Source organism: Ovis canadensis, chromosome 15, assembly GCF_042477335.2.
Source record: "Ovis canadensis isolate MfBH-ARS-UI-01 breed Bighorn chromosome 15, ARS-UI_OviCan_v2, whole genome shotgun sequence".
Lineage (NCBI taxonomy): Eukaryota > Metazoa > Chordata > Mammalia > Artiodactyla > Bovidae > Ovis > Ovis canadensis.
The window spans coordinates 37,760,842-37,776,161 of NC_091259.1; the positions used below are offsets into that span (position 1 = coordinate 37,760,842).

A 15,320-nucleotide genomic window follows, 5' to 3' on the forward strand; every position below is an offset into this window, starting at 1 on the left:
GCCCTTCAATTGACCAATCCCCGCCTCAACGGGGAGGGGATTTCAATCTGTTTCCGCCTCACCTCTGTAAAGCACTGAATATGTTTGGGCGCCGTTCAAACGGACCAATGAACGCTCGATGTTTCCTGTGGTTGAGTCTCACCGATTGGCCAGAGTTCGTCGCCCCTCCCTCCTTGACATGCCTCTTGCCCCACCCTTTTTCACACAAGATGGCAGCGCCCAGCGGAGTAGAGGCAGCGCTTGGGGTTTGCTGAGGCTCGCTCCCTTCCCTCCTGCTCCCTTGGGCGCAAAGCGCCGCGAGCCCAGAGAACGGGGGCCGGGAGGGGACAGGGGCACCTGCGTAGCTGGACCGCGAGCCTGCGCCCAGCCTGCGCCGCCCCCACCCGGCCCCGGCCTGGCCCGATCCCTTCCGTTCCCGGTCTTCTCTCGATCTGACCCATTGCCCGGCCGTGGTAGGCCACCAGCAGGCCTCCAAAGCTGAGATTTTTACTCCAGCCCGGGATCACTTCCACTTTAGAGATGTTTGGCTTCTTTCTTCCCAAACAGACCGCCTTCAAAACCGGGAGTCCTGGATCGGCACCTGGCCCTTTTTCCCTCCCCTGAGACTCCACTTCTAATCCAATTCTTCCTCAGTTTCTCTCTGATTGGAGAGACCGTTCACTTCCCTTCCAGATTAATCCTTGAGCCCCCTTCCGCCCAAATATTGACAACCCTGACACCCCTCTCAGCCGGGAGCCAGACTTCCCTGGGACCAACCCCATAGCCCTATCATGGAGGCTGTGTACTTGGTAGTGAATGGGGTGGGCCTGTTGCTGGATGTGCTGACCTTGGTGTTGGACCTCAACTTCCTGCTGGTGTCCTCCCTCCTGGCTTCCTTGGCCTGGCTCCTGGCCTTCATCTACAACCTGCCACACACGGTACTGACTAGTCTTCTGCACTTGGGCCGTGGAGTCTTACTTTCACTGCTGGCCTTGATTGAAGCTATGGTCCGCTTCACCTGTGGGGGCTTGCAGGCCTTGTCTACGGTACTGTACAGCTGCTGTTCTGGCCTGGAGAGCCTAAAGCTCCTGGGGCACTTGGCCTCCCATGGGGCGCTTAGGAGCCGGGAGATCCTCCACCGGGGTGTCCTCAATATGGTCTCCAATGGCCATGCTTTGCTGCGTCAGATCTGTGACGTCTGTGCCATCACCATGAGCCTAGTGGCCTACGTGATCAATAGCCTGGTCAACATCTGCCTCATTGGCACTCAGAACTTCTTCTCCCTTGTGCTGGCCCTGTGGGATGCAGTGATGGGGCCGCTGTGGAGGATGACAGATATAGTGGCTGCCTTCCTAGCCCACATTTCCAGCAGTGCCGTGGCCATGTCCATCCTTCTCTGGACCCCCTGCCAGCTAGTGCTGGAGCTCTTGGCCTCAGCTGCCCGCCTCCTGGCCAGCTCTGTGCTTGTCAATCTCACTGGCCTGGTGCTGCTGGCTTGCGTGCTGGCAGTGACAGTGACTCTGTTACACCCAGACCTCACCCTGAGGCTGGCCACCCAGGCGCTCAGTCAGCTCCGTGCCCGGCCATCCTACCACCGGCTCAGAGAGGATGTTGTGCGGCTCTCTCGGCTAGTTCTGGGCTTGGAGGCCTGGCGCCGAGTCTGGAGCCGTAGCCTGCAGCTGGCGAGCTGGCCAAACCGGGGAGGGGCCCCTGGAGCCCCCCAGGGTGGCCCTAGGAGGCTGCCCTCAGCCAGAACATGGCGACAGGATGCTCTTCCTGAAGCTGGGCCCCGATCAGAGGCAGAAGAAGAGGAGGTCAGGATGGCCAGACTGACGGCTGCCCGGGGCCGGGAGAGGCTCAACGAGGAGGAGTCTGTAGCTGGGCAGGACCCGTGGGAATTGCTGAAGGAGCAGGAGGAGCGGAAGAAGTGTGTCATCTGCCAGGACCAGAGCAAGACGGTGCTGCTGCTGCCTTGCCGGCACCTGTGCCTGTGCCAGGCCTGCACTGAGATCCTGATGCGCCACCCCGTCTACCACCGCAACTGCCCACTGTGCCGTCGGGGCATCCTGCAGACCCTCAACGTCTACCTCTGAAGGTTTCCTCCTCCCTCCTGCCACTCCTCCATGTCCCACGCAGCCAGCTGTGCTCAGGCCGTGTTCACACCTGATCTCTGGGTCCCGGCCTGCATCCCCTGCTGCCCCCACAGTCATCGTGCTGAGTCTCTAAGCTGCATCTCCAGGACACTGAAGTGGGAAACCCTGAAAGACTGTGACTTGGGTAGGGGCAGGGTAACAGCTTTTCCTTACCCTGTGTGTCCCTGTGATGCCAAGGGTGGTGAGGGTGTCACTCTGCAAGGCCCTGGAGACTGTTCACTGTGGACTCCCCTCCAGCCAGGGCCCACCCTGATGCCAGCGTTGGGGACTCCCCCCGCTTCGCTTCTGGTTTTTCTGTTGCAGATTTGTAGGTTCTATCCTTGCATCCTCCCCACTTCCTTCCCAGCTTCTTCAGCCATGCACATCAATGTCATTTGGGTATTTTGGCAATTCAAGGGCCTTAGAATTACCTTGAAAATTTGCTTTCAGCTGGAGCTGCTATGCTCTGGCAGGCTTTGGGGGTAGTATCTCTCAGGTGCCCTTTGAGCTGCTTCTACCTGTTGTGATCTTACAAGGCTCCCTCCTTACCTGACCCGACAGCTGGGGTCAAGAATTACCCCCCAGGTGTGTGTGTATATGTGTATGTTTGCACCTGGCTTTGGGACCATGTACCCTCTGATACCCGGCATCACTGGGAACCTCAGGAGGGATAACCAGATTGTTCCTCTTCCTTTCACTCCCCACATCACAGAGAAAAAAATGACATTCCCCTTCTGTCCATCTCTCCCTGCCACTGGGGAGGGAAGACTGTGCACATTTCACTAGAGTCCAAATACAGAAGGAGCCAGGGCTGAGGGGCATGCAGCTCCCTGAGGGGTCCGTCTGGCCCCAGGATCCAATGAATAAAGTGTTACAGCTCTGATGGCCTCTGTGTGCATCTTCGCAAGGGTGAATGGTTGGTTATGGTAACGGATGCTGCAGCAGGGTCTTTCAGTCCCAAGTGTAGTTGATGGGGGAACTGGCAGGGGAAGAGCTGAGATAGGGTGCTTTGGGGAGAGCCCGTGCCCTGTGTGGCTAGATTTGCTTTTACCTTCTCCAGTTTGTGCCCTCTCATATGCATGACTTTTGGAAAGCTCTCCCTATCTTTTCCAGGCTTCCCTGGTGGCTCAGTCAATCAAGAATCTGCCTGCAGTGTGAGAGACCTGTAGGGTTTGATCCTTGGGTTGGGGAGATCCCCTGGAAAAGGGCATGGCAACCCACTCCAGTATTCTGTCCTGAATCCCCATGGACAGAGGAGCCTGGCGGGCTGCAGTCCATGGGGTTGCAAAGAGTCGGACACGACTGAGGGACTAAGCATAGCCCTATCTTTTCCATTTTGTCAGAATTGAGCCCTCAGAAAGAGGAATGTGAACTTACCCATTGAGCAAGTTTTCCCTCTAGTGCCATTCTTTCCAGGAGAGAACTTGGGGCTTCTGCTGCCTGGAGTCCAATCTATCCTGAGATTGCTGAAGGAGTTGGTGTCTTTGTGTCTCTTGGCAGAGAGGCGCTATGATGGGCTGGAGTATAGCTGCAGGGCCTCCTCTTGGAGAGCTGGGAGGCCTGTCTCTAGCTCCTATAATGGGCCCAGTCCCCATTGGTCATATCAATCCTCACATGACCTGCAAAGGGATGGAGGTGGGGGGCGGGACACTACCCCATAATTGTATGTTATATGTAGGAGCATAATGCCAGAGACAGCCTTCTGGAAGGAGGGGAGGGGGGAAAGGGGTAGTTCAGGAGGAAACGCTGAGGAGAGGCCCCTCCACTTTTGTGTTGAGAGCCTGAGCTGATGTGGGCCTGGCAAGCCTGGGTTTGTTAGTCATTGGGTTAGGGGCGGGACAAGGCAGAGAGATTGAAGGGGCTCTGAGGCTAACCTCAGACTTAGTGGCGCGGCCTAGCACAGTGAGGGAGCGTTCCCCACATCCACCTTGGAGTGGAGAGGCCTGAGGAAGGGCTTTTCTGCCCCCCTTCCCCCAACCCTGGAAGGGGAGATGACCAAGGGGAGGCTTAGTTCCTTCCAGTCTCTGTTTAATGTGAGGATAAACATTTTATGAGAGAAGATAAACTTCCTGAGCTGGGAGCAAATGACCCCATTATCCCCCACCCCATCTGGAATCCTACTGGGAGACCTCAAAACCCTTCCTCTACCTAATCGCCCTAGTAGCCAGGAGCTCAAGCTATCTAGGGTCACTGCTGCATTCTGGAACTAGGGCGCCCCCTTGTGGCCATCTCCAAAATAACATCTCTAGACAGCCAGGGACACTTCACTCCCCTGGCATCAGGGACAGAGAAATAGTGTTCCAGTCATCCAGGAAACAGGCACAGAGCCAGAGCAGCCATGGGTGAAAATCCCAAGTTCCTTTTTGTTGGTCAGGGCAGGAATGTGTGTGTTGAAGCTCCAGCCAGTTCTTATGACATCTTTGAGTTAGAAAAAGGTGTGCCTTCTTGGGTGGCCAGAGTCCCCCACCAGGACACCATCCCTAGCAGGGCGCTCCTGTTCACAACCTGCACCACTTGGGTGGCAGCTCCGCGGACCGGCCTCTTCATCACCTGGGCCTGTTTTCTGTATCTCCTGGCCCAGGCTCCATCTAGCCTAAGAGCCCTCCCTTCTGCCTGAACACCCTCTCCCTCCACCCTGCTCCCTCCTCTCCCCATTCTCAAAATCAAAGCATCTCCATCAGTAAAGAGAGACAGAAGCCAGTAGGAGGGTTTTATTAGATTTATTGAATGATCTCTGAGAAAAAGGGCCCAGGAGCAGGAGGGATAAGGGAAGACCCAGAGAGACAGGGGACCAGAAAGCAAGCACCACACCTAGGGGTCCCGGGCCAGAGCAACTGGGGGGAACTACCAAACTCCTTTGATCTAGGGCAGAAATCCAGCCACTGCCCCATGCTGCCAGCCCTGATCTCAGCCTTGATCCCCATTCCCTGCCGGCAGCAGAACGGAGAGGCCCCCACCCCACCTCTGCAGTCATTCAGGACATTCCAGGGGGGCCAGCCCTCCCGGGTGATGAGGCCTTCGGTGTCACCCCCTCCTCCCCTTGGAGTGAGACAGCATGAGCTCACTTTCCAGTGGGCATCAAGCGAAGACAGGGGAGTTGTGCCAGTCAGAATACACTAGAAATCCAGAGAAGGTGCTGTCTGTCTTGATGCTGGCGTAGATGCCAATATAATCCCCCACGCCCACCTGTACCCACACCTGGTCTTCAGGCTCTAGCCTCACCATGGCGCCCCCGGAGAGCGAGGCTGGCTTGGGCCACCCCCCAAAGAACTGGAAGAAAGAGGCGATAGACTCGCCATTCTTGACCAGATCAAACTGCAGGCTAGCCCGGTAGACAGTAGCGTGGACGGCGAAGTAGTAGACCCCGGGCACCTGGCAGGTGAACTTGCCGGTGACGGCGTCGTAATGTCCCTGCTCGTTCACCAGCACGCGGTCGAAGGGTAGGGGCGAGTCCGACGGCGGGGGCACCCGGCTCTCAGAGCGCTTAGCGCTAAAGGCGGAGCGCGGAGGCACCGAGCACTCACCCGCCGGCCCGGTGGCCCCCATGGGTCCCGCCTCTCCTCGCGGCCCGGGCTCCCCACGCGGCCCCGGGAGGCCTGCGGGTGGAAGGGGGAGGGAAGCAGAGCGGTTAGGGTGCGCCCGCGGGATCCTCCCACACCCTCCCTCAGCCTCCCAGCCGCCCCTGCCCGGCTGGGGCCGCCCTGCGCCCCAGGGCCCGGTCCCCACTTCCTGCAGGGCTCGGGGCGGATCTGAGGGTCCCAGGGGTTCCGGCTCCCGCCGCCGAGTCACTCCTCTGCGGCTCCCCGATGTGACGGGGTCGGGCGGGGACGGGAGCGGCGCCCCCTGGCGTGAACCCCTAGCTCGGGACCCCGCGGGCAAGAGCCGGGCGGCGCTCACTGGAACGTCCCCACCGATTGCCGCCGAGGCGCCGCTTACCTGGCCTCCCGCCCTCGCCTTTCTCTCCCGGAGCCCCGGGCGCGCCATCGCGGCCGTCGCGGCCGTCGCGGCCCGGCAGGCCCTGGCTGCCATGGTGGCCCGGCGTGCCGGGAAGGCCCGGGTGCCCCGGACACAGGCTGGGGATCTTGTTGTCGTCCAGAGGGGCCGAGCCGGTCGCCAGGCCCAGGAGCAGCAGGGCGAGGAGCGGCCTCATGGCGCTGGCACGCGGAGCCCGGACGCCGCGGGCCTCTGGTCGTCTGTGGGCCGGGCAGGACAGGAGTCGGGACCAAGAATCCTGGGACCTGTCTCGGTCCCCACTCCCAGCGCGGCCGGCTCGGTCCCCACCCCACTGCCGTGTCCCTGAGCGAGGCTGAGTGGCCGCGTGGGGAAGAAGAAGTGGGGTCCCTAGACCCGGGAACCTCTAAAGCCCCGCGCCGAGGGAAGGACAGACCGGACCTCCCTCCTCCTCCGGCCGGCGCCCAGTCTTTCCCACAGTCCCCTCCCCCGGCCCCATCTCCCCGCCCCACTCACGCCCCTCCCGGCGCCGGGGGCTGCTCGCTCTCTCCGTGGCCTTCGGGGCTCTGGCTAATTCAGACCCTCCAGGTGACCCCAGCGCTGCGTTCCCTGCGCTTCTCTCCAGCCAGTCTCCCCCTGCTGCCGGTGTCTCCCTGGTCCTGGTTCGTTCCTTGCCGGCTCCGCTGTGCTCCTCCCAGACTCCAAGAGGAAACCAGTTGCTCGGGGGCCAAGAGCCCGGGCCGGGAAATAGCAGGGAAATAACTCGTGGTGTCGCGCGGCGGCCGGCCAAAGTTTGGCGGAGAAAGGAGGGAGAGGTTTGAAGCGGGCACAGAGAGGCAGAACTATTGACAGACGCTCAGGGCATCCATAGCTCCAGGGAGCTGGAAGCAGAGATGATGCCGCTACAGAGACCAAGGATAACAGAGTCCAAGGATAAATCCAGGAGAACAGAAGCTGAGAACTGAGGGTGGAGGGTTCTAGAACAGTAGACAGCTGGATGGCCAGGGCTCAGAACAGGCCCTGCCACACGACTAGACTCTAGATGACATATTCTGTTGAATAAATGAAAATGTCAGAAGGCGGGGTGATAGAGAGCCTGAAAAACTAGATGGGAGATGAGGAAGGCAGAAGACAGGAAGTCAAGATCAGAGACTTGGGTGGGAAGGGGTCCAGATTGTCAGTGGTACAGCGTGGAGTCGGGCCAGCTGTTTGCAGCAGCTGGGGAAAGTAAAGGGATAGGGGAGGATATGGGAAGTTGGGAGGGCCCCACTAGCTCCACTGAGGACTCCTCTTCCCCTCCCTGGGAGGACCCTGAAGTGGGGGGGATGGGCAGAGTTCCATGCTGGGCCCCTTCCCTTGCTCCCCTGCCTGCCCACCCAGATGGGCAAAGGAGGGTGTATAGCAGAGGGCAAGGGCCCCGCCGCAGGGTCAGGGCTGGGCACAAGCCTCCAGGCCAGCTGCCTCAGGCAGCCTGTTGCAGTTGAAGGGCCAGGGGGTGCCCAGTAGCACCAGGCCAGACTGGCACTGGCGCTCTGCCTCCTGGCAGACAGAGCGGCAAGGGGGAAGGACGCTGCCTAGTGGGGTGCAGTGGGGCACCAACAGCCCGCAAAGGAGCCTCCGGAATTTCTGGTAGCAGGGCAGGCTCGTCAGGCTCTGTGGAAGGAAGAGAGGAGCCCTCAGGCACCCGGCTCCCCAGGTTCCCTCCCTTCCTGGGGGCTCCTCCTTATCTTTGCCTGGAGCACCTTGTAACCTCTGAGGACCTCCACCACCTCTTCCTGGGTGGTCATGCCCACCCAGATGTTAGGGAAGGCCGTGGTGTTGTAGCTCAGACCGACGCACATCTCCACCTGGACAGGCTCACAGGCCAGCTCTGCAGGGAGGGGAGGGGAGGGTCACCCTGGGGAGCACTCACTGGCTGTGTGACTGGGGACAAGTCACCTAATTACCCTTTATGAGTCAGATGGGGCTTGTTGTGAGAACCAAAGGAAATAATATGGAAAGAAAGTGAAAGTGTCAGTTGCTCAGTCATGTCCGACTCTGCGACCCCATGGACTGTAGCCTGCCAGCCTCCTATGTCCATGGAATTCTCCAGGCAAGATCCTGGAGTGGGTTGCCATTGTGAGAATCAAAGGAGTTAACACAGAGAGATGCCTTATATACATGTCGAGGGTTCCTGTTCTCAGGACCCTGCTCCAAGCATCTTTCGCCAGCCCCGGGCATCATGCAGGCACCTCTGTGATCTCAGGGAGCAAGGGTCACCGACATTGGCAGAATCACTAGCCATCTGGAAGGAATTCCCCAGGGCTCACCCACATCTCTGAGGTGGGCCCTGGAGAGAGCCTCTGTGTGGCAAAGGCCGGACTGGTTCTTGAAGCCCGAACCATCGTCTCCCAGATTCCCATTTGTCTTGGGGGTAACTCTAAATGTTGTTGCCACGGCTAGGGGAGAATCTCTTCAGGATTTGGTAAAGTGGTCTAGAGTCTGAACAGGGGGCCCTCAGTCCCCATCAGGAAGGATAGGGATAACTGTTAAGATGTGTGCCCATGGGTTTCTCTGGATGGGCACCCAGCCTTCCCAGGCCTGCCAGCCCTGCCCGCAGTGCAGGGCAGGCTCCTTACCTGGGGGTGGGAACAAGGGGCTGCTGCAGTTGTCATTGGCGCAGTCTCGCCACGTGCTGCACATCCACTGCAGACTCTTACACCCTCCATCCTGGCAGGAGAACTCTCCGGGCCTACAGGGGCCTGCAGGCATGGGGGGACATGTCTGAATCCCCATGGCCTTCACTGTGCCTAGACCAGGGTCTAGAACCCTTCCCCATTCTTCTGGAGGCGCCCCTACTGCCCACACCCAAGCGCCCAGGGCCACCTACTCTCTGTGGCGTTGAGGGCCCGGTATGTGGCTGAGAAGCCCCCAACGCTGAAACCATGGTCTGTCCTAAAGAGCACTGCCAGCTGGTGGTGCGAGGAGATGAGACGTGGGGGCGGCTCTGCTCCACAGAACCTGTCCAGAGCAGGCAGGAATCCTGGCATCAGGCCCCCCTGGCTGGGTGAGCATGCATGAGGCCTCTTGCAGGCCTGGCGGGGAGCTGGGTGTTCTGGACAATGCCAGAGGGGATGGGAGGCATAGTAATTGACTCATGGGAGGAAGACACACATGTTCAGTAGACAAAGTACTAGACACACTGCTTGAACTTGAGCCACTTCCACCTAGGGAAAATCAGTGAGGGTTCTGGGGGAACTGGAAATGGACCCAGGAGAACTGGGAGTGGGAGAGGCCTGGGGAGGGCTTCCTGGAGGAGGCAATGCAAGGACTCGAGGCAAGAGGGACAGGCACAAAGGACAGGTGCGGAAGGACAAGCCTCTTTTTAAAAAGTGTGGCAGCGAGGAGACCTTCAGCTTGGTGCAAGAGAGGACAATGAGGCTACTGAATGGGGGTGGTAATTTGTGGGCAGCCTTGACGTCAGGCTGTGGAGGCGGGGTGTATCCTTGGCTCCTCCCGTGGTTCTGCCCTGTACCTGTCCAGGAGGCTGAGGGCCCCAGAGTTGTGGGCCTCGTACACCTCCACGTAGTCAGACTTGCACTCGTCCTGAGCTTCCAGGCTGAAGTTGTGGAAGAGCAGTTCAACGCCATGTCCAGCAGGCACTGAGATATGCCAGGTGCAAAGCTGGGGGAGGGCACAGGTGGGGTAATTTATGGGTTCCTTCTCCTGTTCCAATCGGGGTCCCCAGGCTGAACTCCAGATGGGCTTTCCCTGGTTGCAAGTTGGGTAGGAAGTGGGCGGGCTTGGCCTACACCACTCTCATCACCATTGGTGGAAGGGCCTTTAACTTGTCTGGTCTCAGAGATAAGCTTACCCAGCACAGGAGCTGGGTACCTAGTAAGCACTTAATAATGTCCCCTTCCTATTTGCTTGATTTCTGGTCTTTCCAGGTACAAGGAGTATCTGCCATGCCGTTCTCAATCGCACTAACCCCGCTGCTCAGGTGTGCCCACACGTGCCCCACTGCCCTCCCTGTGGAGCACTGGCTGGCTTACCTGTTGGTGAGGGTACTGCTGCAGGTAGCTGGGAGCAGAGAAAGTGCCCTCAAGCCCAGTCAGGTTCCCCCCACACCCTGTAGAGAGGAGGGGGGGAGGCTCATGAGTTTGCTAGGCTCTGTGCCTTTAGCCAGTAGGCCTGGCAGTGACGGCAGTGAAGAATCTTGTCTGTGCCCATGGGAAACAAGTTCTGGGTCAGAAGGATGACCAGGCAGGTTTGGAGCTGGGCCAGGCCGGGAGGGGTCCAGCCTGCACCTGGATCAGACAGTACCCGTCCCGAGGCTGATCGGACCTGTACCTGAAAACTTGGCACTGCAGTTGGTCTCATCACTGCCATCAGCACAGTTGGCAAAACCGTCACACACTGAGTCACGCAGCAAGCAGACGAACTGGTCACAGGGGAACTCCTCGTGGGCACAGCTCCCTGGGGGTAGGCATCTGGATTCAGAACCCTCTAGAATCTCTGCCGCTTTTTTAGGGCTGGGAGCAGCTGGAGTTGGCCAGTTGATGGGTAGCTGGGCATTTGGTGGGAGAACACTCACCGTGTCCAGGGGCCACAGCCTGGTACCAGGCATGGAAGCCAGATCCTTCCACACTGCTGTCAGAGACGAAGGCCAGCCGGAGGCGGCTGGCGTTGGTATTGAATGTGGGGGGAGGCACCCTCCCACATACTCTGCAAGAAGCCAGATTGGGGGTGATGGCGGCTCAGAGCTCAGGGCAAGCGGGAGTGGAGCCTGCCTGGGCTCTGTGGTCCTCTTTCCTGAAGCCCCATCCTGGGGACAATGTGTCAAAAAAGGTTCTGTTCCTTTCCAGCAGAGCTGTGACCTCCCTGGCACCTGCTTGTCCATCCTTGAACCACTGATTCATGGGAAAGACATGTGGGAGTTCCAGCTTCCAGATTTGGAAGCCAAGGTCAGAGAAGGGAAGTGACCTCCCCAAGGTCATGTAGTAAGATGGTGGCAGAGCTGGGCGCAGAGGCCAAGTCTCTCCGTTTCTTCCTCCCGGTCAAGAGTTTCCCTCTGCACCTCCCTGGTTCTGCCCTCCGGACAGTTGTTCAGGACAGGGATGAGAGAGTGGGGGTTGGGATCTCCGGGGACAGAGGAACCTACCTGAGGAGGGGGCCTTCAGGCTCGGGAGAGATTTCCAAGCGATCGAAAAGACAAGAGGCCACGCTCTCCATGCTGAGAGTTTCGATCTTGAGCTGTATTGCGTGGTCTGTGGCCACCTGGATATGCCACACGCAGTGGGCGTTGGGTGGGTAAGGGTCTGGGTAGTTGGGGCTGCTGAAAAAGCCCCTTGGGCCGGGAAGGAGGCCCCCACAGGCTGCAGAGATGGAGGTGAGCAATCAGAGGTCAAAAGAAGAGAGAGTTTTTTTTTTTTTTTCCTCTCAAGGTGCCTTTTCCTGCATGTCCCCCTCCTGCCATCTTGGGCCCTTCTCCAGGAAGATCAGCCCTGAGTACTCACCGGACTGAGGTGCGAGGCTCACTCCTGCCTCCGGTTGCCTTTTAGGGGTTCCAGTTGCCTGGGAGGTGGTGGTGGAGGTGGCAGGGGTAGTGCCAGTGGTGGCGAGGCCTCGGGAAGGCAGTGGACGGTAGGTGGCCCCCGGTGGGGCTGTAGCCTGCAATTCTGGAGGTGACAAGATGGGGGAGGGGCCTCAGAGGCTCTGGATCCCTCCGGGGCATGGGCAGAAGAGCTCATGGGGTCTCATCCTAAAGCCCTTTTTCCAGCAGGCCCTGGGGACTTACGGGCCAGGATGATGGCCACCAGCAGCCCGAGCAGCAGGAGCAGCAGGCCGGCCAGCAGGAGGACACACAGCCAGGAGAAGTGGCAGTCTGGCTGCAGCCGTCGGGGATGCCGACCTGCGGACAGGCAGGGCGGGGTTTTGAGAGCCCTCTCCCTAGGGCATCCCTCACCTACCACCCTGAGCTGCCAGGCCTTTATTGTCCTACCCCCGGGTCACCCCCTGAGATGGTTACCTTGCCAGGGAGCTCGGGCGCTGCAGTTGGTGTCCTCCCGGAGGGCGGGGAGGGGGCAAGATGGCCCTGATTCAGGCTCGAAAGCAGGATTGCAGAACTCAGTCTGAGGGAGAGATCTGAGGGCTGAGGGCCGGTGGCCGTGCTGCCTGGCAGGTGTGCTCACGGGGCACAGCAGCCCTAGGCAGGCGTCTGGGGCTTGTGGGAGCTGCCCTGGTGGCCCTTACCTTGCTCAGCTCTGTCGTTTCCACACAGACGACGATATCTGAGCAGTCCTTCATGGCTCTAGGCTCTGCATGGCTTTCTGGTGTCCCTGTGACAGCAGCGCAAGGCCCCAAAGAGCCCACTTCCTGCCCCAGTCCCCCTCTCGACGGGCAGCCTCTGCTCCCTGAGGCCGGGGGGCAGTCGGGCTAGAGCAGCTCTCCTGCTGCCCTAGGCAGACTGGCTCAGGTCGCTGGCTATTCAGTCTCCGTGTGGGGGAAGGGACAACAGCCAGAAGGAATTCGCAAAGGCATGGAATGGTCGCTTAATCCAACTCAGCTGAGGATGCTGAAGTCGAGGCCCTGCCACACAGCAGTGGTCCTTAAAGGCACAGGCCATGGCTGAGGACACCCTGCACAGGAAGCTGGGTGCTCTGTGTGGGCTGTGGCGGGGAGCTGGTCACCCCCTTTCTTAATCTCACTGAGGTGTTGAGTGAGTGCTGGGAGGGAAGGGGGGCAGTGGGGCAGTCTTGCAAGCATGAAGGAGCCTTCAAAGCCAGGTGTGAGGACTTGGCAGCTTCAGAGCCCGAGTCCTGAGGGCCCTGGACAAAAACAGCGGCCTTCTGCTCCTTCCAGGCTTCCCAGGTGGCTCAGGGGTAAAGAATCTGCCTGCCAATGCAGGAGACAGGGGTTCAATCCCTGGGTGGGGAAGATACCCTGGTGAAGGAAATGGTAATCCACTCCAGTATTCTTGCCTGGGAAATACCATGGACAGAGGAGCCTGGTGGGCTACAGTCCATGGGGTCGCAAAGAGTCAGACAACAGTTTAGCGGCTAAACAACAACTGCTCCTTGGCATCTGGGTGACTGAGGCATTACCCAAGCTGGGTCTTTGAAAGTCCCCCTAAAGCACCCGGGTGCTCAGGGACAAGAACAGTGTGGGTGGGACATGGTGTGTAGGGGCTGCTTGTGAACTCGAGGGGTTGGCTGCTGCTTCCTGGGTTGCTTCAGGCTGCAGGAGAAAGGACAGAGGAGGAGAAGGTGCCTGAGGCCTTGGGCAGGGTCAGGGCAGGCCCTTCAGATGGGCTGTGAATTCTGGTGGGTGGTGCCATCTGCTGTTGCAGGATAGAAAATCTGCCCTCTGCAAACTACATCACTCTGTGCCTCTCTCTCCAGGAGCGAAGTTCTCCTGGAAAATCCCCGCCTGGCTCAGCTGTCCACAGGGAGACTGGAAAGGGATTGTCATCTGTTTTGACTAGGCCATGCTCCGGCTGAGTTGGGCAGGGCAGGAGGTGGGGAAGCGGCGTATTTTTTTTCTATGGTTTGTAGAATGTCTGTTCCATACTAGCCCTGGGTGAAAGGTCCTAAGTGCAATTTCTCTCCTTGAATCACTGTGAGGCCGCATAATCCTGTTACAAATGATGGCCTACGGCTCCCCGGGAGGTTCAGTAACTTCCTCAGGGTCACACAGCCGGTGAGATACTGAGACAGGAGTTGAACCCGGGACTGGGAAAATCCAAAATGCACATTTTCTCAGACACACCTCTGCGCCTCTACACTGGCCTGAGGCAGGCTGGTGATGGGGCGGGACTAAGTGAGGAGCCTGGCAGGGAGAGAAGCAGGGAGGCTGAGTCTGTGGCCCTGAGGCAGCTCTCCTCACACACACACATCCAGCCCTTCTCTCTCTCTTTATTTATTTATTTTAATTTTTTTAAACACCAAAAACATTTCTGTATTGGAGTATATAGCCAATTAACAGTGTGATAGTTCCCAGTGAACAGCAAAGGGACTCATACACACATATATATGTATCCACTCTCCTCCCAACCCCTCTCCCATGCAGGCTGGCACTTAACGTTGAGCAGAATTCCCTGTGCTATACAGGAGGTCCTCATAGGTTATCCATTTTAAATATAGCAGTGTGCATCAGTCCATCCCAAACTCCCTAACTACCCCTTCCCCCTGGCAAACATAAGTTTGTTTTCTTATGTCTGTGTCTCTCTTTTTATTTTTTAAAAAATATTTATTTGGCTGCGCCAGGTCTTAGTTGTTCTATATCTTTGATCTTTGTTGACACATGCAGTCACTTTAGCCGAGGCATGTAGGATCCCATTCCCTGACCAGGGATCCAACCTGGACCCCTGCACTGGGAGCTCAGAATTTAGCCTCTGGACTACCAGGGAAGTTTCCAGTTCCTCTCCATTCACCCACTGGAGAGCCCTGGGGCACTTTTGTCTAGAGGAGAAAGCTTTCCTGGGTCCTAAGGCTGGACTGTTTTTAGAGGGTTTTAAAGGTCAAAAGTATTGTCCATAAATAACACAGGCATTATTTGTCCTCCCTTTCATTCCTGAGCACCCAGCATGGTTTCATGAGGCTGCCTGATGTGAAGCAGGTGAGAATCCAGCCAGGTGTTAATGAGATTTGCAAAAATGTAAATACTATCCTTCTTCCTCAGTTCTTTTTGTTTTGGAAAATGTAGTTTTATTACTCAGCCATTAAAAAGAATCCATTTGAATCAGTTCTAATGTGGTGGATGAAACTGGAGCCTATTATACAGAGTGAAGTAAGCCAGAAAGAAAAAACACCAATACAGTATACAAACGCATATATATGGAATTTAGAAAGATGGTAATGATAACCCTGTGTGCAAAAGAGACACAGATGTATTGAACAGTCTTTTGGACTCTGGGAGAGGGCGAGGGTGGGATGATATGGGAGAATGGCATTGAAACCTGTATATTATCATATGTGAAACGAATCGCCAGTCCAGGTTCGATGCATGATACAGGGTGCTCGGGGCTGGTGCACTGGGATGATCCAGAGGGATGGGATGGGCAGGGCGGTGGGAGGGGGGTTCAGAATGGGGAACACATGTACACCCATGGAGGATTCATGTCAACGTATGGCAAAACCACTACAATATTGCAATGTAAAAAAATTAAAAAATAAAACAGATTAAAAAATAAATAAAGAATCTAAGCATGACTAAAAAAAAAAAAATTTAAGGGCATTCCCTGGCAGCCCAGAGGTTAGGACTCTGTGCTTCCACTGC

At 57.6% G+C, this 15,320-nt stretch overlaps 3 protein-coding genes across 4 annotated transcripts; 1 reads left to right on the top strand and 2 right to left on the bottom strand.

Moving 5' to 3' along the window:
* The first annotated feature begins 188 nt into the window (after positions 1-188).
* RNF26 (ring finger protein 26) lies at positions 189-2,994 on the top strand. The gene has a single exon (XM_069555474.1). It carries the CDS (start codon positions 771-773, stop codon positions 2,070-2,072), a length of 1,302 nt encoding a protein of 433 aa, XP_069411575.1. The 5' UTR covers positions 189-770; the 3' UTR covers positions 2,073-2,994.
* A 1,821-nt stretch (positions 2,995-4,815) lies between these two features.
* Positions 4,816-7,209, bottom strand: C1QTNF5 (C1q and TNF related 5). Of its 2 annotated transcripts, XM_069555471.1 has the most exons (3): positions 6,579-7,209; positions 6,048-6,304; positions 4,816-5,707 (listed from the first exon to the last, which is right to left on the bottom strand). In XM_069555471.1, exons 2-3 carry the CDS (start codon positions 6,259-6,261, stop codon positions 5,190-5,192), a joined length of 732 nt encoding a protein of 243 aa, XP_069411572.1. In that variant the 5' UTR covers positions 6,262-6,304; positions 6,579-7,209; the 3' UTR covers positions 4,816-5,189. The 2 variants fall into 2 exon arrangements, with proteins under 2 accessions (XP_069411572.1, XP_069411573.1); XM_069555472.1 differs by lacking the exon at positions 6,579-7,209 and having other exon boundaries at positions 6,048-6,550.
* Positions 7,210-7,490: 281 nt separating this feature from the next.
* MFRP (membrane frizzled-related protein) lies at positions 7,491-12,350 on the bottom strand. Its single transcript, XM_069554159.1, has 13 exons — positions 12,297-12,350; positions 12,073-12,175; positions 11,842-11,955; positions 11,561-11,722; positions 11,206-11,419; positions 10,639-10,769; positions 10,395-10,520; positions 10,097-10,173; positions 9,577-9,725; positions 8,932-9,062; positions 8,681-8,803; positions 7,805-7,932; positions 7,491-7,715 (listed from the first exon to the last, which is right to left on the bottom strand). Exons 1-13 carry the CDS (start codon positions 12,348-12,350, stop codon positions 7,491-7,493), a joined length of 1,737 nt encoding a protein of 578 aa, XP_069410260.1.
* Positions 12,351-15,320: the final 2,970 nt, after the last annotated feature.

What these genes read in the sequence shown, in the direction of transcription:
- C1QTNF5 (XM_069555471.1), bottom strand. Translation starts at nt 6,261, where the DNA reads ATGAGGCCGCTCCTCGCCCTGCTGCTCCTGGGCCTGGCGACCGGCTCG. An exon ending in AGGCGAGGGCGGGAGGCCAG is followed by an intron (nt 5,708 to 6,047) that starts GTAAGCGGCGCC and finishes TTCCACCCGCAG; the next exon opens with GCCTCCCGGGGCCGCGTGGG.
- RNF26 (XM_069555474.1), top strand. Translation starts at nt 771, where the DNA reads ATGGAGGCTGTGTACTTGGTAGTGAATGGGGTGGGCCTGTTGCTGGAT.
- MFRP (XM_069554159.1), bottom strand. Translation starts at nt 12,350, where the DNA reads ATGAAGGACTGCTCAGATATCGTCGTCTGTGTGGAAACGACAGAGCTG. An exon ending in CGCCCGAGCTCCCTGGCAAG is followed by an intron (nt 11,956 to 12,072) that starts GTAACCATCTCA and finishes GCCTGTCCGCAG; the next exon opens with GTCGGCATCCCCGACGGCTG. An exon ending in CCCCTTGTTCCCACCCCCAG is followed by an intron (nt 7,933 to 8,680) that starts GTAAGGAGCCTG and finishes CCCTCCCTGCAG; the next exon opens with AGCTGGCCTGTGAGCCTGTC.